Below are 21576 nucleotides of genomic sequence, written 5' to 3' on the forward strand. Positions count from 1 at the left end.
TGTACTTCACAGTAACTCAGGACTGGCCATTCCGAAATCCACATTTATTCTTACAACTTTTATTGGTCAAGAAGATACTCAGACTCATCTCCGGCCATACCACCCTGAACACGCCCCATCTCGTCTGATCTTGGAAGAAGACATTCAAACTCAGATAACAGAAAACCCTGGTTAAATCACTTAGGTGGACTTATCTTGAATGACAGGAAAGCTGGAGAAGGCTGCAGGCTTTGCTCGAGTGTCTCGATGGCATCACTGCTGAGTTATCCGGGATGCTTTGGGCCTTTCACGGAGGGTTACAGGATGGCTGGTTTTACACAAGCTGGTTTTGAGGCAAGAAGGCAAGGGGAGGAGCAAGCCCTGAATATCAGGAAATCAAAAGCTTCACGGGAGCCTTTTCAAGCAGATTTGCATTTCACTGGCCAGAGCTGTATCAGCACGGCCATCCCTCATTGCAGCGGAGGCTTGGATGCTGAGCCTTCACCTCTCCTAGCGTCCATAGTAAAGTTAGGCAAGGGAGAGAGGGGACAGGGTGGTGGGTTAGCCAGTCTGAGAGGGGTGCCATGTTTCCCCCCCACTGAAAGTCCTTCACTACTTCCCCACTTTCTTCAGGATAGTAAAGTTCAACCTTTCTGGTCCCCTTAATAACAGTTCAGTTTGTTTTGTCCTTCCCCTCTACTAGGTAGTGAGTTTCTTGAAAAGAATCTGTACCTGGTTATTAGCAGTGGCTAGCACATGGTAGAGGCTCAGTAAACGCTTGCTTAGTATTTAAAGTTTCCTATATCAGTTCATTTTTATGACTTGTTTACACCTCTAAATATTCCTGTTTTCCAGTGAACTAAGGGAAAGAAGATAATTTTTCAGTTTTTAATTTCAGATATGTAGTTGTGCCTTAATTAGCATTTCATGTTTGCTCTGAAGATATATTGAGGTACTCTTAAAAATGAGTTGGAAATATTTCCTGTTTACTATTGAAGAGATGTTCATGGTTTGGACAGAATTTTCAAGATTTTTATATTTAGCATTAAAAAAATTGCAGTTGATAACGTGGAAAACTAACATATTTTATAACCAATTTACTTTATAATTGATACTGGTCTCTGATTTTATTGCCTAAATTTGTATTTCAGTTTACAAACACATTGATGCCAAATGATATTTATTTGTCATGAGTTAATGAGGAAGGTCAGCAACAGTCTTATGTAATTTATGTGTTTATCCACATTAGGGGAATATGGTGCACTTTGGTAATCTTAACATTTTGAGAAGTGGTGCGGTTTTGATGGAAAAGCATGAGAAATTATAAACAGGCCAGTATAAAAGACCATTTTTCTTGTTAATTTATTTAAAATAAAGCAAAAGTTATAACTGTCGACTGAAATAAATGCGCAGCCTAAAAGTTGAGAGTTATGGTTTATTTGGCAGGAGGACTCCAGCTGGGATGACAGCCTCTCAGGTCGCTCTGAGGGGCTGCTCCGAAGAGCTAGGGGAGGAGCAGGATATACAGGAGCTTTACAACAAAGACCAGGTAGTTGGAACAATAAAAGATTACTTGTTATCTAAAGAAAACCAGTCATCTCAAGTTAAAAGAATTTAGTGCTTTTCTATGTATGGGAGGAAGCAAACATTTGGGCCCATTGAATTCATTCCTTTGACAAGCACCTAGCTATCTAGGGTCAGTATCCTGTCCTTTCTTATTCTGAGTCCCCTCAGGGTGCACCACTGTGAGTGGCTGCCGAGGCCGGGCTGCAGGCTTGTCTTCACGGGGGTGGGGTGGGGGGGGCAGGCGCTGATGACTTGATGGCTTCAGCGTTCTTTGTTTACTGATGTGGTTTGCAGTACAACTAAAACCCCTGAACATTATGTATAAACATAAGAAAATGGAAAGACGGAGAGAAGGCAGACCAGCTAGGGACCTTAGAACTCATAGAATGACAGAGCGGTGAGTTCCCTGAATTTTCTGTTTGCCTCATATATCTCAGGCTTGGAACTGAAGAAGCTGGCAACCTGTAAATGCTAATGGATGCAGACAGAAAAAGCCTGCCCTCTGTGGTCAAAGGATCAGGAAAGGGCAGGCTAGCAAGACAGAAAACATTATTTTATACATTAACCTTGCTACTTCAGCCAGATACAACAGAAGACACCGTAGCTTCACCCAAACCACCAGAGGACAAGTGAGGAGCCTGGACTTCCATCTCTGCCGGCTTCTAATGAGGTATCACTGACCTGCAGCCCAACCCACTGGGGTGGTGTCAGAGGAGGCCTACTGGAGAGTCATGACTTTGACCTTTGCTCAGCATTAAGGAGCCCCATCCCCTTCAGGTGCTAACAGAAGCTAACTAGGCAGCCTGGACTTCCTCACTCCCTGGGAGTAACGAGGCAACAAACAGCATCCCCCTTTTTGCTCCTGAAGTGTGACTGAGGAAACCAAGTGAGCAGGAAGTTTATGATCTAGAGTCTCCTAATATGATAACCAATATGTCTATGTCGGTTTCAATAAACAGTCAGTGTCATTCCTAGAACCAGGAATATCTTGAATAAAAAAAGACAACCAATAGATACCAACCTTGAGTTGACATAGATGTCTGACAGAGATTTCAAAGCAGCCGTTAAGTGTTTCAATAAACAATTAAGAACATGCTTGACACAGAAGAAAACGCAGAATTATTCAGCACAGAAATAGAAGTCTCAGCAGAGAGGGAGGAACCAAATGGAAATTTTAGTAATGAAAAACACAATAACTCAAATAAAAAACTCAGTGGATTGATTCAACAGAAGAGGAAGGAATCAGTGAACTTGAAGATAAAAACAATCCAAATAGCACAATCTGAACAACAGAGGAAATAGACTAGGGGGGAAAGAAAGAACCCAGCCAGCCACAGGGGCCTGGGCGACTGTAACAGCTGATCTAATCTTCATGTGGTGAGAGGGCCAGGAGGGGAGGGCAGAGGGCAGAGCTGAAAAAGTATATGAAGAAACATGGTCTGAAAACTTCCCCCATTGAGCAAAGACAAACCTCAATTCAGGAAGCTGGGTGAATTTTCAACAGGATAAATCCACAGAAATTCAGACCAACATATGTCAGAGTCAAACTTTGGAAAGCTAAAGACAAAAATCTTGAAAGCGCTGAGGGAGAAAGACCTTATATACAGAGGAAACTAATTTGAATGGCAGAAGAGGCCACAAGGAAGTGACACAACGTTTTTCAAATACTGAAAGAACTGTCAACACAGAGTACTGAATCTGGTGAAAATTTCCTTCATGGATGAAGGAGAAATCAAAACATTCTTACATGAAGGAAAACAGAAAATTTGTCGTCAACAGACCAATGCTGAATGAATAGTTAAAGGAAGTTCTGTAAACAAATGATTAAGGGAGGAATCTTGGAACATCATGAAGGAAGAAAACATATTATATATTATATATGTTCATGTATAACTGAAAAAATTGTGCTGAACACTGGAATTTAACACAACATTGTAAAATTATTATAAATCAATAAAAAATGTTTTAAAAAATGAAGGAAGAAAATACAGTAAATAAAAAATAAGGGTAAGCGTTAAGCAGTATTGTGTTATTTGGAAGTGGACTCAGATTTGTTGTAAATGTATGTTGCAAACACTAGAGAAACAACGTAAATTTTTTAAAAGTGTAGTTGATATATTAAGAGAGGAGATACAATAGAATATATAAAATGCTCAGTTAAAACCAGAAAAAGCAGGAAAAGCATGAAAAACAAAACACAAACACACACAAAAGAAAAGAACAAGGTAACACAAAATTTACAAATCTAGTAAATATACTAATTAAAAGAGATTATCGAGTAGATTTTTTAATTTTTTAATTAAATTTTTAAACAAGATCCAACTATGTGTTGTCTACAAGAAGTACACAGGTATAAATCTTACAAAATGTGTAAGAGGTATATGAGGAAAACTAAAATTCAGATTAAAAAAATCAAAGAAGATCTAAATAAATGGAGGGATATTCTAGGTTCATGAATAGCAAGCCTCAATTAAGGTATCTGTTATTCCAATTTAATTTATAAATTCAATACAATCCTGATCAAAATTCCAGCAAGTTATTTTTTGGATATCAGCAGACTTGAGTCTCAAGTTTATATGGAGAGGCAGAGACTCAGAATAGCCAACAGTTTTGAAGAAAAAGAACAAAGTTGGAGGCGTGACTCTATCCAACTTCGTGACTTATTATAAAGCAACAGTTTTGTATTGGCAAAAGAGTAGACAAACAGATAAACAGAACAGAATACAGAACCCAGAAACAGACCCACAAATATGTAATTTACTGATCTTTGACACCAGAGCAGAAGCAATTCAGTGGGAGAAGGGTAGTCTTTTCAGCAGGTGGTGCTGACACAAACGAACGTCCACATGCACAAAAAGCCTGTGGTACATTTACAGCATCAAATACTCAGCAATAAAAGGGAACAAACTGTTGCTCTTTAAACAACTTAGATGAATCTCTAGAAAATCATCCTGAGTGAAAAAAGTCAATCTCAGATGATTACATATTGTATGATTCCATTTGCATAACATTCTTGAAATGACAAAATCCTTAAAATGGAGAGCAGATTAGTGGTTGCCAGGGGTTAAGGAGGTGGTGTGAATGGGAGGGAAGTGAGTGTGACTATAACAGGGCAACGTTAGGGGTCTTGTGGTGGAAATATTCTGCATCTTGACTGTATCTCTCAGTATCCTGGTCGTGAATCTGTACCGTAGTTTTGCAGGATTCACCAAGGTGGGGCTGAGAAGATGCATGATTATCCCTGGGTAGTGAACTCCTTACAACCACATGTGATTCTACAATTATCTCAAAAGAAAAATTTAATTAAAAAAAATCCTAATCTAGACATGCTTTATGAGTTAATCAAATACAGCACTGCCCAGTAGTACACTGTTTTGTTTTGTTTTTTTTCTTCTTCTCTTAAGTTGGCTAACTCAACAGAAACCTTGGTGTAATTATATTTCTTTACCTCTATGTATTCTTTTTGGTGAGGAGGCAGGCTATTTTCCTAGAGTCCTTATAAGCAAAGCAATGTATACTAAAAGTCATCAGATTTTTACAAATTTTAATGTGTCCAAAAGTCTAGCAACCCTTGTCCCTTGCCCTGTGACAGACTGCACCCTCCACCCAACACTGAGTCTAACATAGCTGGGAGTGGTCCAGTGTTGAAGGGGCAACTTAAAGGCAATCTCTTTTTGTACACAGTGACACTGAGGTTTCCAGAGGTTAAGTGAATTGCCAGGCACAACTTTGTAATGTACTTTTCTATAACACAGGAGTAACAGGAAGTGATTTAGAGTGTCTTCTAACATGGTTGATGGCAATTTGCTTTTTATTTTTGACAGTTTACAGAGGTTTCTTTCAAATTATTAACCGTTTGCTAATAATACAGATTAATTTTTCAACTATTGTCAAATTTGAGGAACCCTCTATTGAGTTTCTTTGGAATCTGAGCTGTAAGACTTCAGTGCATTTTGAATTTTCTACGGAGGGAGTGCTCTTAAATATTCTTTAAACTGACCACATTCAGCATACTTCTAGAAGACATCCTGAACCCAGATGGCCAGCTACCATGTAATAATTATACATGGAAGAGGTTGCAGAACACAAAAATATGTCCCAGTCAGTTCTTAACAAAATCTTAGAAACACCCACTGCCACTTCGTGGTTAGAGCAGAAGGAGAAAGTGCAAACGAGGCGCAGCTGAAGTGGAAAGAGACAGAGCTTTTAACAGATGATGGTCGAAATGTCTCATTTTTGCCAATTTTATAAAAACATATAAACGTGAAGATATTTCTAGGGCCCCTTATTTGGAAGGTATCCGTGCAAGTCAACTATTAACTTCACATTAATTCTACCACTGACCTAGTTCATTGGGTTTACTTGAGTTTTAAATGGGGTAAGGCAGGCTTGGAAATTTTCCAGAAACTTAACAAGCAATCAATAAATGTTACTGGAAGAAAGATAGGATTGTTGAAAATTTTTTAAAGATGGTGGTTATGAATGAGCGTACTAGGGGATTTATTTCACCTTGTGCTTTAAAATTTCTGTAATAAAATTTTTAAAGTCACTTGCGACAAAAATACATTTAAAATATTCTACAGTTTTCTCTGCTGAAATTTCTCTGAATGAATTACACAGTTCTCAATTCACCTCATAAATAATGGTTATTAACAATTTGTATATTTAAGCAAAAAAATATTGTAGTAGATAGAAAAATAACATTCCAGCTATTGAAAGTATTATAAAACAATGCCACAAATTTGCCCTGTTTTTAAAAATTTGTTTTTTTATAGGTAGTACAAGTACCTGAATCAAAAGCACCTTCAGTTGTCACCCTGACCTTGGACCTTGTGGGTGGCCCTGCAGCCTCCCTGGCAGTGAGCACAGAGACAGGTGCGGTGACGGCTGGGGACCCTGGGACATCGCAGGGCTGTCCTGGTGGAGCGCGAGCTCACTGAAGAAGCTGCATGTGGATTCCTCCCTCAACACCAGTGATGCATCAGACCAGAGAATTTCTAGCAGATGGATAAGCATCAAGTGTGTTTCCACTGGAAATACTCATTTCCCCATCCCCAAATAAAACAGGTGTTTATTTTTAAGTTACATTCTTGCCTCAAACCAAATTCCAGAAAAAAGTTAAAGATGGAAAAGATAGTAAAGATAGTTAAAGATAGTAAAGAACTAAAATTGAAGCTATAAAAGAAAAGTAAACAATGAATATTTTTATGTTCTCTGAAGTGAAAGGACTTTCTAAGTCTACAGTTAGTTCAGCAAAAGTGTCAAAGAAAAATTTACTGATGTCCGAGCTCCTGCCTGTGTCTTCTGTGGCCGTCCTAGGTGGCACTGAGAGGTTCACCCTGTGCACTCAGCATTTATCTGTTCCCTGACAGTGTTTTTCTGTGATGGTCTTTCATGCATCTGTCAGTTTGCAGCTCTTTTCTGCACTTTTTTAATGTCAATCTTTTGTTTATTTTTTTAATTGATGTATCATTGATTTACACTGTGTGTTAGTTTCTGGTGTACAGCATTGTGATTCAGTTATACATATATATTCTTTTTCGGATTCTTTTTCATTACAGGTTATTACAAGCTGTTGAAGATGGGTCCCTGTGCTCTACAGTAGGACCTTGTTGTTTATCTATTCCGTATATTGTAGTTTGTATCTGCAAATCCCAAACTCCTAGCTTATCCCTCCTCCCCCATTCCCCTCTGGTCACCATAAGTTTGTTTTCCTTATTGCCTGTTTTTTAAAAAGAAGGTTTTTCTGGGTCCAGCTCTCTGTAGCTGGGTCCCGAGTGGTGGGCAGGCCCTCTGCGGGCACAGACACCACTACTGGCTGCTGTGGCTTATCTGGGACAGTGCTGTGTAGCCCTGTTCCCTCAGGCCATCTGACCACGCTGAGTCTGGAGGGACTTCTGGCCCTGGCCCTGCATCCCAGGTCCCCCAGCAGCAGCAGCAGCAGCAGCACCCAGAGGACACAGCCCTGCACCCCCAGGTGCGCCTGCACCTCAGGGAGTGTGTTTTTGTGGGATCTCTCTGAGATCCACTGCTGGGAGCCCTCCAGGTGCCCCCGTGCCTTTTCTCTCTGCACCCCGACCTCGTGACGAGTGCTGAGGCCAGCTAACCTCACCCTCAGTGCTTAGAGCCACAGCTTCTGGCCTTTGCATTTCTGGAGGAGTTTCTCCTTCTCAGCAAGTGCACTTCGCTGGTACTTTCTGAGACCAGCCACTCAGGAAGCCCCCTTGACATTCTCTTTGCATTTGCTGTTTAATTTCAATTGTGTTTCTTTGCGGTTTGGCAGAGGTTTTTCAGTTTCCTATTGGCTGAGAAAGTGGGGCACTTAAAAAAAATCTTTATTTGTTTAGCTGTTTCTAACTTTTTCTTGTTGTTTTGTCTGCTTTCTTAGGAAGGGAGAAAGATGGCGAGGTCATCAGTGTTTATAGCAGAGTTATGTCCAGTGTTGCTATTGGAAAGCCCAGCGCAACTCTGATTCTCCTTTTATCTAGAACCTATTTCCTCGCACTCCTTGGGGCTCTTTTAATCTTCTTTTTCTCTGATGTACTAGCGTTGGATGAAAATGTGCCTGTTGTTTATCTTTTAAAATTTATTTCAATCAAAATCCCAGCAAGCTTTGTAGATTTAGACAAGATTATTCTAAAATTTATATGGAAAGGCAAAGGAACTAGAGTAGCTAAAACTGTTCTGAAAAAGAAGAATAAAGTGAGGATAGTCAGTCTATTTGATTTAAAGACTTGTTACACAGCTGTAGTAATCAAGATTGTGTGGTATTGGTGGACAGACAGACATAGATTCGTGGAACAGAACAGAAACTGCTGAAATTAGACTCATAAATACTTCCAGCTGTTTTTTGACAGAAGAGTAAATTAAAAAAAAAAAGACAGAAAGTAGGTTTTTCAACAAATACTGCTGGAGCAAGTGGGCATCAATGGTCCAGAAAAATGAACCTCAATCTAAACCTCACACCGTATACAGAATTAACTCAAAATGAATCATGAACTGAAAGGTAAAACGAGAAACTTAAATCTTTTAGAAAAAAAATAGGATAAATTCTTTGGGCTCTTAAGCTGGCGATAAAGGGTTCTTAGCGTTGACACCAAAAGCATGATCCATAAAGGGAAAAACTGATAAACTGGACTTCCTCAAAATTAAAAATTTTGCTCTGTGAAATCCATTGTTGAGAGAACGAAAGACAAGCTACAGACTGAGAAAATATTTACAGACCACATATGTGATGAGGGACTAAATATCTACAATATATAAAGAGCTCTCAAACTCAATAATAGAAAAATTCAGTTAGAAAATTGGCAAAAGACACGAAGAGACATTTCTCGACACACAGAATATACAGGCGGCAAGCTCATAAAAAGGTGGTCAATATCGTCACTGGCAGGAAAATACAAATTAAACCTACAATGTAACATCATTACAGTCTTATCAGAATGGTTAAAATAAAAAATAATGGCAAATGTTGGTAAGATTGTGGAGAAAACTTAAAGTTTTCGATGGTGGGAACGTAAAATGGTACAGCCATAGTCTGGGAAATGGGAGGAAGAGGAGGAATTGGGTGAAGGTGGTCCAAAGGTACAAACTTCCAGTTATAAATATTAACGATGTAATTATGTACCACATGGTAAATATAATTCACACTGCCATATGTTATATATGAAAATTGAGAGTTAATCCTAAGAGTTCTCATCACAAGGAAATTTTTTCTCTATTTAATTTTGTATTTATATGAGATGATAGATGTTCACTAAGCTCACTGTGATCATCATCTCATGATGTACGGAAGTCAAATCTTGATGCTCTACACCTTAAACACATACAGGGCTGTACGTCAATTATGTCTCAATGTAACTGGAAAAGTTAACACGCTAAACAATAAGATCCAAGAATTGACCTCTTGGGCATTCAAGAAATGAAAACTTACATTTCACATTTATTTTAATGGAGCAGGGGATTGAATCCAGGACCTTGTGCATGCTAAGCATGCGCTCTACTGCTGAGCTATACCCTCCCCCACCCCACAGAACATTTCTTGAAATGACAAAATTAAAGAAATGGAGAACAGATTAGTGGTTGCCAGGGGTTCAGGAGGAGGAGGCGCTGGGAGGTATGAGTATAACAGGGCAACAGTGAGAAATCCTTGTGAGGACAGAATGTTCAGTGACTGCATCTCTCTCAGCATCCTGGTTGTGGTACTGCACTATAGTTTTTCCAGGTGTTACCACTGGGGGAAACTGGAAAAGGGTATATACAGTGTCTCGTTCTTTCTTGTTTGAAACAGGTTTATAATAATAATTCACACACCAAACAAGCCATTTAAAGTGTAGAATTAAATGTTTTTTAGTATATTCACAGATACACACAACTATCACCACAGTTAATTTTAGATGATAACATTTTATCCATACACCCCTCTTCCCAGCTATAAGCAATCACTAAGCTACGTTAATTTCTCTGTAGATGTTTCTATTGTAGATGTTTAATGTGAATGGAATCATATAATTCACGGTATTTTTGTGACTACCTTCTTTCACTTAGCGTAATGTTTGAAGGCTCATCTGTCTTGTATCAGCACTTCATTCATTTTATGGATGAGTGATATTCAATTGCACATAAATATATTACATTTTATTTATCCATTCATCAAGTGGTGAATATTTGGTTTGCTTTCACCGATTGGCTATCATGAATAATGCTGCTATAAAACTTCTTGGACATGTTTTTTGTATGAACATATGTTTTCACTTCTTATGGGTATATATCCAGGAGTGGAATTGCTGGGTCATGTGGTAACTCATGTTCAGTCATTTGAGAAATTGCCACACAACTTTCCAAAGTGGCTGCAAAATTTTACATTCCCCCAGCAGTGTATGAGGGTTACTGTTTCTCCACATCCTTGTCAACTCTTGTTACCTGACTTTTTGATCTTAGCCATCCTAGTGGGTGTGATGTGGTATCTCATCCTGGTTTTGATTCACACTTACCTAATGACTAATGATGTCAAGCGTATTTTTTGTAATAGAGAAGAACAAATCTGACTGCATATTAGATCTGTTCCTTTGGCTTTAACCCTGTGCCCTGTTTTCTAGGCTTAGTCTTGCTAGCTCTGCACTCATGTAAAGATAGTAAGTTGCAGAATAGAGAATAACATTTGTTTTGTTGGAGGTTTTGCAGAAGCACTGTGACCTGGCCCACATGGACAGCTGCTGGAACAAAGAATTCCCACATCAACAAGTTTGCAACAACCAACCACACCCCCTCTCCTTTTTTTGTATACAAGGAGGCTGTATTCTGACTGGGGGAGGATGGTTCTCCAAGACAGTCTGCCATCCTCTTAGTCTGCCAGCTTTCCGAATAAACTCAGTATTCCTGGCCCCAACACCTCATCTCTGGATTTATTGGCCTGTCAGGCGGTGAGCAGAACGAGTCTGGACTCGGTAACAGTACTGCTACCCAGAGAAAGTTACTATTATTGCTGAGGTAGGTTTCCTATTTCAGGCATGGTTTGCTTGGTGGTTTTATGTGGTTCTGATCATATCTATATCTATCTGTATATCTTGCATTTAAAAAAATATGCTTTTAGAAATTTTAGCTAAACATTAAATGGAGGTAAAAACACTCTATAGTCTTATGTTGATAGAGCATGTGCCAAATTTTAACCATTCCATTCCCAGTCATTAGACTTTTAGATGTTTTACAATTTCTGCTATTACAAATAAATCTGTGGTAAGTTACATTTTGCATGATGCTTTCCCTACAGATTAAATTATGTCCTCAGGATAAATCCTTGCAATGACAAGGTTTGAAGGGTATGAGTTTATTTAGGCTCTTGTTTTCCAAGAGTTTTGCCCATTAACTTCTTACCTGCAAAAGATTAAATGTTCCACTGAACTTTCACCAGCACATTAGGAGAATCTTAGATATTGCCTAGATATTTTAAAGTTTCAGAAATACTTACTTTACATACAGCTTTTGAGTAAGACAACAGGCAGGTCTCTCATTCTTAACTTGCCTCTACAGTTCTCAAAATTACCAAGTAGAAAACAGCTGAAGTCATAAAGCACTGGTGGAAATGCAGGAAATATCCAATATTAAGCAATAATTACTACCAGTATAGGTAATAGGTTATTGGATGTTGGGCATGTATGCAGACAGGCAAAGACAGGCAGTTAAGATTTAAAAGAATTTTCCGACTTCTTTCTGAAACCTTTACTGACCATTGATGTGTAAAAAAAATGTGGGTTTTTTTGGTAAGGCAGTTAAATGAAAAAAAAAATTTTAATATGAGTGAACTATTTCATAGACTTTCTGAGTATGAACACTGAAAAAGTCAACTATCCTATTTTTACTAAGGTAATAGCTGAGAATATCTGTAAAAAGTACGTTGTATTATCAGGATCAAGGGCTCAGCGATAAGTTGGCGAGGCCTCGGCATCCTGTCCCACTGGGTCCAGGACTCTCCAGCCTCTCCAGCTTTCTTCGGGTCAACCTGGAGACTGGAGCGCTGGGCCTCAATTTCCTTCCTCAGGCCTATTAACACATGCTCTGAGCGGAGACCGAAGACGCAGGACAGGTGAGTAATGGAAGGACACCTCGGATTTCTGTCCTGATCTTAGAATTCTTTCAGCTAAACATCCACATTTCCAGCCCTATGAGGAAAATGGAAACTGATGAATTAGTCTCCACCATCTGCCTTAGGGCTAAAGAAGAGATCACTGCGCTTCGCTTACGCAACGAAACTCAACTCCAAGCTCCCCACCCCATCCTCGTCTCCGCCCTTCACTATGAAAGAGGACCCAACACGCCCACCGCGGGCGAGCGGCAGTGACGTCAGCCTCAAGAGGCGCGTGCGCTGTGCTTTGGGTCCCTTTCTGCGCTTTTCCACCTAGGGGCCTGACGGTCTCGGTGCGGCCGGAACTACAGTTCCCAGCGGCCCGTGCGGGGCGGTCTCGGTGCGGCTGGAACTACAGTTCCTAGCGGCCCGCGCGGCGGGGGCGGGAGGCCGGGACTGCGTGAGGGAGGCCAGGGCACAGCGGGCTGAGCGGCCCGCTCCTCCTCGGGAAGCGGTTTGCTGCTCTTTCCGCTCGCGGCGTCGGCGGCGTCGGCGGCTCGGCGCGCACGCGGGGGCGGGTCAAGGCGGCGCGCGGCGGGCTGGGCGGGTGGGCAGGTGGTGGCGGCGGCAGCAGCGGCACTGGTGCTGTCAGGCAGGCTGTCGGGGAGATGGGCGACCCGGGGCCGGAGGTGAGTAGCGGGCGTCGTGCGGGGCCCGAGGGCGGTGCTGGGCCGCGCGTCCCGGGTCGGGGGCCTCCGGGCCAGGGCCCCGCAGCAACAATGGCCGCCCCGGCCCGGCCCGGCTCCCGGGGGCGGCCGCTCGGCCCTGGCGGGGCGTTCCGAGGCCGGGGTGCCCTTCGGAGGGGCGTGCGCTCCTGGTCGAGGCGCGGAGCTCGAAGGGGTCACTGCAGCCCACGTAGGCGGAGGCGCAGCCCGACTCCATCCAGGACCTGTGCTCGTCAGGTCTCCTCGAGAGCTCTCCTTGTCGGTTCGTTTTTGAAAAACCTCTTCCTGCGAGGCGGGGCTCTACAGATAAGCGTGTTTTGGCTTCTTTTTGTAGATAATAGAGTCTGTCCCTCCTGCTGGGCCTGAGGCATCCGAGTCCCCGGCGGATGAAAATGAAGATGACATTCAGTTTGTGAGTGTAAGTAGTGGCGATATTCGGGTTTTCCCGAGTCCCAGACTGTGTGTGGTAAGCCGTTCTGTGATTATACCTCACCTGTTCATTCAATGTCCAGAAAACACGTGTGAACGTCTGATAGAGACTAGATCTCGTGGAGCGTGGGGAAGGATTAGGGAATTTGCCAGAGGGGTCCCTGAGCAACCACAGTGGCCGTGATAAAGACTGTGGCCTGCAGTATTAGTGGCACTCTGAGCCACGCTTCCCCGCTTCACTTAGAGCCATCTGATGCTTGATGCACTCACAGTTCTAGTCTCCTAAGACCGTGTTTTAAAGTGGGGCAAGAGCGTCTTGTATACGATGGCACCCAGGTTAGGGAGAAGGGACGGCTGGTGACGAGGAAGGAGGTCGAAAACCAGAATGGCTGCAGGAAGTCCAGATCTGAGCACAGGTGTCAACATAACATGAAGGCAGGTAGCCTGAGGGCCTACTTCCCTCACCTTTGAGGTCATGGCTCCACAGTACAGCAGTGATGTTCACAGTGGAGGCCCCGCATCACCGGGAGCGTGGTGTGTCCTTGTGCGGTTATTTCGCTCTGGGACAGTGGTTCTCAGGCATTACTAAGTGGAAGCTTGCGGATTCCTGATCCCACTCCAGACCTGTGGAATCAGCATTCGGAGGTGGAGCCTAGGGATCTTCATTTGGGCAGAGATGCAGGAGTATATGAATCTCTGGACACACTTTGTAAAGCATTGGCTCCAGAAACCCGAGTGGATGCTCTGATCGGTTTCGGGACAATTTCCACCTAGAACTGTTGAAGTTTTACAAAGGTTCTGCTTAAAGTGGTATCTTAGTATCTTATTAGCTAGAGAATATTCCTACTGTAAACTACTCTGAGTCCTGTAGTTAGTTGAGGTTTGCTGTTCAAGGTGTATAATCTTTAATAGATTGATGTGTATTTGTGTTTGTTGGTTCTTGGACAGTTTTAAAAAACTGGTTATTAAGCAGTGTCCTCTGCACCACAGCATGAGCCATTGTGGTGACCCAGTGTTGTGTTGTGTGTTAGTGGGTTTGTTTTGGTGTCTTCACAAGATAATTTCTTGACTTTCTTCACCTTTGCCCGTGCTTATGGTACTCTGTCCTTTTCATTTTTAATTTTTAAGATTTTTGGTGGGTAGAAAAATTGTATCCTGCTCCTTCCATTACTGTGAATTCAAGTACGTTTGGCTCTTCAGGACAGATATTTCCGGTTCTCTCTGAATATTGGTGTATTTGTGAACGGAGAATATTTACCTTAATATTTTGTGGGTATCGAAGTAAGAATGACACACTTTATGAACTATGGGCCTTACTTTAAGAATCTCAGATGGAATCTACGAAAATAAGATTTAAAAAATTTATGTATTTTTGGTACTCTGGAATGAAGAGGTATAGGGTCGCTTGTGAGTAGTAAGCTTGTGTTAGACTGAAGTTTAAGAATATCGTTTTAATTTAAATATTATTTTTAACGTAGAGAATCTGTCTTTTCATCAGACATTAAAAAATACAGTGTATCCATCTTTATATATCTTATATTTATCTCTGTTTCCAAATACAGATTCAAAGGTTTGGTAGTTCCAAATGGAGACATGAATTATATGTATTAAATGCAGTTACAATACTACAAGAAAGCTATTGAAAACATTTCTTCTGCCTTTTCAGTGATAACACTTCAATGACAATAATAGCTTAGTTCTATTTAAAACTCATTAGAGACAGAATCTTCTACTTTTCTCTGTAACCCAATCTTAATCCTTGATTCCTCTGGGTAATGCTTGTCCAGTAAAGTAGTAGATAGTTCTCTGCTTCAGATTTCTTCAGATGCAAAAAGAATATTGTGATATTACTTCTTGAATACTCTGGTGTGGATTTCCTGGTTCGCTTTTAGTCAGATTTTCCCATCTTTAATCCACATGGTGGCTCAGCAGTCTTTCTGTGGTTTGGAAAATGTCACGTTCGAAACTAAACATAGCATGCTGAAGGGAAGGAAGTTCATAGATGTGGAGGTGCAAAAATGAGCCCCTTCATTTAAATTTTATTGAAATATACATACAGAGAACTGCACAGTTCATCAGGGTACTTACTGTTTTATTTTTGCAAAATGATACACATGTGTAGATAGCACTTCAATAAAGAGACAGTGTTACTGGGAAGACTTCATTTGCATGTTTTGCTCTAGTTTTCTGTTTAATTTAGTAATGTGGTCCCTTATTCAGCCCCCATCCTTATTCTCTGCAGTCTTTGCAACTACAGATATGTTAATTTACCCCCAGAAAATTGTTTTAGCTAAGAGATAATGACATTCTTCCCAGTGCTACTCTAGATACAAAAGTATAAAAACTGCTGATGCAGCCTGTCATAATCTCGCTGTAACTGCACAGGAGATTGAGGCTTCAGCCAAGATTGTTGGTACAATGTGGAATCATTGAACATGTGAAAATAGTGAAGGATATCAAGGTATAGTTTCATAAATTACATGAGATGCACATGGTCAAGTGATAATACTTGTAACTGCACAAGTGGGTCATGGACAAATGAGGGTGTGTATCTTTTGGCTCAGTATCTTGGGGCCAATTAGCTCAGTAAATAAAAATAATGTTGGCGCTCATTATATGTATAGTCGTGAGTTAAGTACCTTAGAGCCACAGAGATGAATTGGAAATACATCCTACCCATAAGTGTCAGTATTTCAGTGTGAGAGATGAGATAGCGTGAGAACTCTGTAAATAGTTCTAGCAGATAGTAGAATGTTCTTTTATCAAAAGTACATGGTTCTCTTAAAAAAAAAAGATGTGTGGTTTACAGTTGTATGTTACTTTTGCATAGGTAGCATTTAGTGTTTGTGTGCGTTTAAAAGGGTATTTTGAGAAGAAATGAGGAAAGTCATCAAAACAGAAAAGCAGAGAGGATTATGCTGAGTTCTGGAGGATACTTTTTTTTAAGTGGGAGAGGGAAGGATGGGCCAGATAGTATAGACTGAATTGTGACTCAATTTGAACTTAAAGCAGACATTTGGGAATTTTTTGACATTTTTAAATTGGGCAGGACAGCATAAGTAAACTCTGTCCTTAACTTTGTGAGAAAAAAACCCCCCATGAATTATTTAGAGTTTTAGATTAGATTTTTGCGTCTATGCTCAAATCCATTTTCTTTGTTTTAGACTAGGGTAAAACTACTTTTTCTGTAGACCATATTTTAGTGTATTGACATCACTTCCCAATTACTAGGTAATTGGTGTTTTGGCTTTGATTATCCGAATCAATTTTCTAATAACGGGAATGAAAGTTTTTTATTTCATTGAAAATATTTTGAAAAACTTAGGATATCAATTCAAGTGTGTTCCTAAACTGTTTTGCAGGTGCCTACATTCCTGGCCCTAACTTGTGTGTCGTTGGAGTAGAATCTTTTGATTTTGTTACTGGTGCAGAGCAGTTGAGGATGATCATTGGGTGACGGATGGAGCAGATTTAAATAAGATACTTTGTAATTGGAGGACCACATGCATTTATACTTTTTAAGGATATAAGCAGTCATAAACGTAGTAAGAGATTACGTTTTCTTGATACTTGTATATTGATATTTGTATATTACTTTTTTGTGAGAATTAATAACTTACTTTTTGGTCAGTGTTATGAGTTATTCAGAGTTGGGGATAGTAGCAGGTAGTCTTTTTTCTCATACTGAAGGAAGAGAAAGTATCTTATCTCAGAAATTAGGAAATAAGCATTGGCTTAAAAATAGTACATATGCTTTGAACTGCCTCAGAATTACAGTGACCATACGACCAATTATGCCGTTAGTGAACCAGGAGCACCTCGCTTAGTTTTCTCGATTGTTAAATGGTGTAATAGAAAGGTAATTGTGGGGATTAAATGAGATGACATACTGAAAAGTTTAGCACCATGCCTTACGGGACTCAATGACAAGTGTTACTGATGAGGGTAAAATAAATGGAGTACCAGAGTGTTTGGATTCCTTAAGTTCATTATGGTGGAAGTTTGTCCATACCCACTGTGAAAATTAGCTCAACTGTAGAGTGTTTATAAGTAATATTTTCCCTTGGGTTATTTAATCTTTTGTTATTTTTCCACTCAGCCTCTCTGCCTTTTTAGGTCTCAAACACATGCTGTCTTCTACCATTCTATACTTATAACTCCATAATTGTTTGTTGAGTGAATGAATAAATACTCTAAGTGACCCCTGCTTTTTCTAATATATGGATTTCCTATCCTGATTCTTTTTATTCTACTCTCTTAATTAACATGGACTGTAAGTTGTCATCGTTCCGCAGTTCAGAAGGGCTTCATGTTGGCAAAATGGTTGACCCCAACAGGAAATTTCTAGTAGTTGTCTCTCACTTGTTCCCACTCCTGCTTTTTCTGTTTCTGCAGCTACTTGTTAATCTTACTCGTGACCGTTCCCTTATGGTGTTTTTTCCTGCCCATTGTACTTTTTGCTTTGTGCTCTCTTACCTTCTTTCATCTCCCTTTCCTCTACCTGCTCTCTGTTCACGGGAGCTCTGCTTCAGCCTCTGTATTCCTGGTAACTTGGGGACTTTGTTTGTGTGCTATTTCAGTGGGTATGTAACAAAAGTTCCTAATATATGTTTCTTGGAAAGAGCAAGCTATTATATTTTCATCTCCTCTGCTACCTTCCTGGATTGAATGTATGATCTTGACAATCTTAATACAAGTGGTAGGTTTTAGTCTTAAAGTAGGTGTTTCATCTCTGTTGACCGTGCATTGGAGAATATCCGTCCCTCTATCCTCTTTCTATTTTTCCAGTCTTAAAATTTTTCATTTTTACAGCTCAGGCATTAATCCTAATTACTTTATTATATAATCCCTGCGCAGAAGCTTTGCTCTCTGGTTTTATCTTGGTGGCTAAATCCCTGCCTGCAGGGAAGGCACTTTGCTGGTCTGAGAGCGGCTGTGGCCCAGGGGAGAAACAAGCTGTCTTTGAGACTGGACACTCCTTCTCAGGAAGGGGAACTTTAGCTAGCGCTCAGCTTCTGTCCCCTGACCCCAGGGTCTTTTTCTGTTAGTTTTTCCACTGAATGTATATCACTATGGCTTGCCAACGGCCATCTTTCCCCATCCTAGGAAATCTTTCCCTCAGCCATATTCTCCCGCTGTGTTCCTATCTCTTGTTCTCAACGTATTAGAATTTTTTAAAGAATAATCTTTACTCCTGGCTCTTACTGCCTCATTTTCTACTTAATTTTTTAGAGCCTGACTTCTGTGCTTACTACTTTCTTGAAGATCGCCCTCTCAGAGACATTGTAAAATCTCCTTGTTGCTAAATTCAGTGGCAGCTTTTCAATGCTCAGTGCTTTTGGCCACATTTAGCACTGACAGCTTTTCATTAAGGCTTTCTTTTTCTTCAGCTTCTTTGAATTTATGCATTCCTGATTCTTAGATTTCTGATTACCTGCTTAGCTCTTCTTCCTGAATCCTGAAATCCTGTCTTTTCAAGAGCCTCCTTGAATCTCTTCTTTCCCCTCTTTGCTGTCTTCCTTGGCAAGATCACAGTTTGAGTGTAGTTCTGGAATTAATAGTGTTCTCTGAGGAGAGTTGTCCTCAGCGATGGCTGTGTTTAGGCCTCTTGTGCCTTAGAGAATGGGCCTTAGGAGGTGGTCCAGGGAGCAGCTTTCAAATCTCCATTTCCAGTTGTGTCTGTGGATCCAGATTACAGGCCTGCAAGTCCAGCTGGCTGCAGGTTTCTCTGTGTGCCACTGGCACATCAACCCGTCACGTCCAGAAGAACGTTTCTGTTTCTGTGTTCCAAATTTACAGTGATGGCATCAGTATCCCTCAGTCATCCAAGCTTGAAATTTTAGGGACCACTTAGTCTCCTTGTTACTGTTGGGTATTTTTTACAGCCAGTCATTGTGGGCTTTGTTTCCGTTTTACCTGTGTACTCTCTTGTACGTGCACCATGCCGACACTCTTCTCTTTGCCATGGTTGCTACTTCAGTTCTGCGTCCCTGTGTCCCTGGACTGATTAATCACCCTGCTTTCCCTGCTCTCCGCACTTCTCTGTGTGATTCATCTTCTTAAAGGAAGCTCTCATGATATTATTCCCATCTTACTGGTTATTGGTTCCCTTTTGCCTATAGAATAAAATCTAGACTTTTAAGCTTAGCATCCAAGGCCTGGCGTATGGTGGAGTCAGTGTGGATGGAAGGAAAGTTTGGAGAAGAACCAGGTTTGATGTTTGACTCTGTAAGGGTTTGGAGATGCAGCCCAGCTGCAATTCAGAGAACTGCACGTGTTTGAGCTTGGATGTCTGAGAGACACCACTGATACCTGTCCCATTTGAAAAGCATTGGCTCGTGGTATCTGTGTCTTTGTATGTAGCGCTATTCCTGTATTAAACATCCTCTTCCCAGGGCATTGACACAGTCCTAACACCTCACTGGGGCTTAGGCTCTTCCAGGTCCTGTCATGTTGAGTGTTTTCCTCTGCATTTGTTCCCACTTGTAAGGCTGAAGGAGGAACAATAAAATGGCCACATTTAGGCTAACAGATGGCTTATTCTTATGCTTGCCCTTAAAATGGTCAACTGACCTGCCTGATCGGTTGCTACTCACAGTTCCAGGCTCACTGTTAAAACTGAAGCTATGGATCTTACTGTTAATCTATTTCAGTCCAGTATCAGAAGCTATAATCGTGCTTGGTCTCTGAGTTGATCTCCAGGGAGAAGGTCACAGAACAGTAACCTTACAAAGTAACCTGAATACCAAGAAGACGGCACCTTGAGTGCTTATGAGATAAAGAGATCGAAAAGGCGACAACTGGCTTCCTTAGAACTGGTCGCCTGGAGGCATCATGATGCCTCTCTAAGTCTTTTGATGAGAAAATGATTCTGTTGACTGTTACCGATGCTTTATTGTTTGAGCTCTGGCTCTGTAACCACCCCACCCCATCCCCAAGATGGGCTCACAGCTGTGAAGGCACCGGCCTGCTGTGATTCCCCTTTGCCCGGCACAGTAATAAAGCTGCCACTTTCCTTCTAAGCTCCAAGACCTGATCTCTGAGTTACTTGGCTCGTCAGGGACGGGGGTGATCTTTCGGCAGCAAGGCTTCCTCTTCAGAGGAATTCTTGCCAGTCGCAACGTCAACAGGAAGGATTGTTTTAAATGCTGGGTTAGTTGAATAACTCTTCGTGATTTGTTAATTTGTCCGTTCTTTCATAGGAAGGACCTTTAAGGCCTGTCCTCGAATACATCGATCTGGTCAGCAGTGATGATGAAGAGCCGAGCACCTCTCGCAGTGATGTAAGTACATTACATGTGATTTGCATTTCCTCACATCGGGCATTTAAGCAGCACTCTCTGAAGAGAGTTATCAAGTCAACGATGGCTGTGTTTACACCTGTTGTGCTTTAAAGACTGTCCCATTGCTGTTAGGATGGGCCGGAAGATGTGGTCTCAGGGTCCTTTGGCCTGGAGCTCTCCTACTCCCAGTTTTGTTACTCTACCTTGAGTGAGGATGTGAAAGGGCTACGTGACACAGGGAAGTTCTAAGCCTTGGAGGTATCATCTTGATAAAAGGGAAATAGGATAAAAACTGCAGGCTTTTTGGCTCCCTTCTCCTTTCCTGTCTCTCCTCAGGTGCCCTGCAGAAGTGGGTCCTTTTCTCCCAGAACCATGGGGCCACAGAAAATTGGTTTTATCTTAGAAGAAAGCTAATGCGAAGATCTTGTAGGAAATGGAATGCGGGGAAGGGTTATGGGTCATTCGGGCGTCCTTCCTTTTCACCCTCTCCGTCCCCGCATATTTGGAGTCTTCTTTCTTACCTGTGATTTGTTGGCTGTGGGTTGGACTCTTAAACTAATACTTCCCTCACTCTGAGGTCCAGGGTAGCCGAGCCCTTTGTAGCAATCTTGTTTTTCATTTGTCTTGGCCCAGGTTTCTATTAATGGACTGTTTCCTTGCTGGGTTAGCGAACTCCTGGCTCTGCGTTCCAGGTGGCCAGAAAACTTCCTGCCCTATGATACAAGGAATTGAGACTTGGACTTGAAATAAAAATGCCTAGGTTTTCGTCTCTACTTTACTCCTTATGAATTCTGTGAATTTGGGTAAATTAAGTAGCCTTTTGGCCTCAGTTTCTTTATCACATAAGGATGACACCTACCTCACAGGGTTGTTGTGAGGCTGAAATGAGGTAGCAGGTATATACGTGAGCTCCTTGAAAACTACAAACCATTAAGCAGAACCATGCAACTGAAACGTTTTGTTCTTCATGAAAAGCGAATCAGAGAATTTTTAAAGGGTCTTAAAACTGCAGTGGGGGACTTTTAGAAACTTT

The 21576-nt window shown here is 41.2% G+C and overlaps 1 protein-coding gene across 5 annotated transcripts in view; it reads left to right on the top strand.

Moving 5' to 3' along the window:
- Window positions 1-12384: 12384 nt before the first annotated feature.
- The window catches only part of ZNF451 (zinc finger protein 451), a 72921-nt gene continuing 63729 nt past the window's right edge, over window positions 12385-21576 (top strand). The window contains exons 1-3 of one of the 5 annotated variants that reach the window (XM_064476611.1): window positions 12385-12795; window positions 13166-13249; window positions 20463-20543. In XM_064476611.1, coding sequence (XP_064332681.1) covers window positions 12775-12795; window positions 13166-13249; window positions 20463-20543 — 186 coding nt within the window. In that variant the 5' untranslated portion in view covers window positions 12385-12774. The remainder of the gene's footprint in view (window positions 12796-13165; window positions 13250-20462; window positions 20544-21576) is intronic. The other 4 variants (XM_064476607.1, XM_064476610.1, XM_064476609.1 and 1 more) reach the window with 4 other exon arrangements.

This window comes from Camelus dromedarius, chromosome 19 (genome assembly GCF_036321535.1).
Source record: "Camelus dromedarius isolate mCamDro1 chromosome 19, mCamDro1.pat, whole genome shotgun sequence".
NCBI classification, from domain to species: Eukaryota; Metazoa; Chordata; class Mammalia; order Artiodactyla; family Camelidae; genus Camelus; species Camelus dromedarius.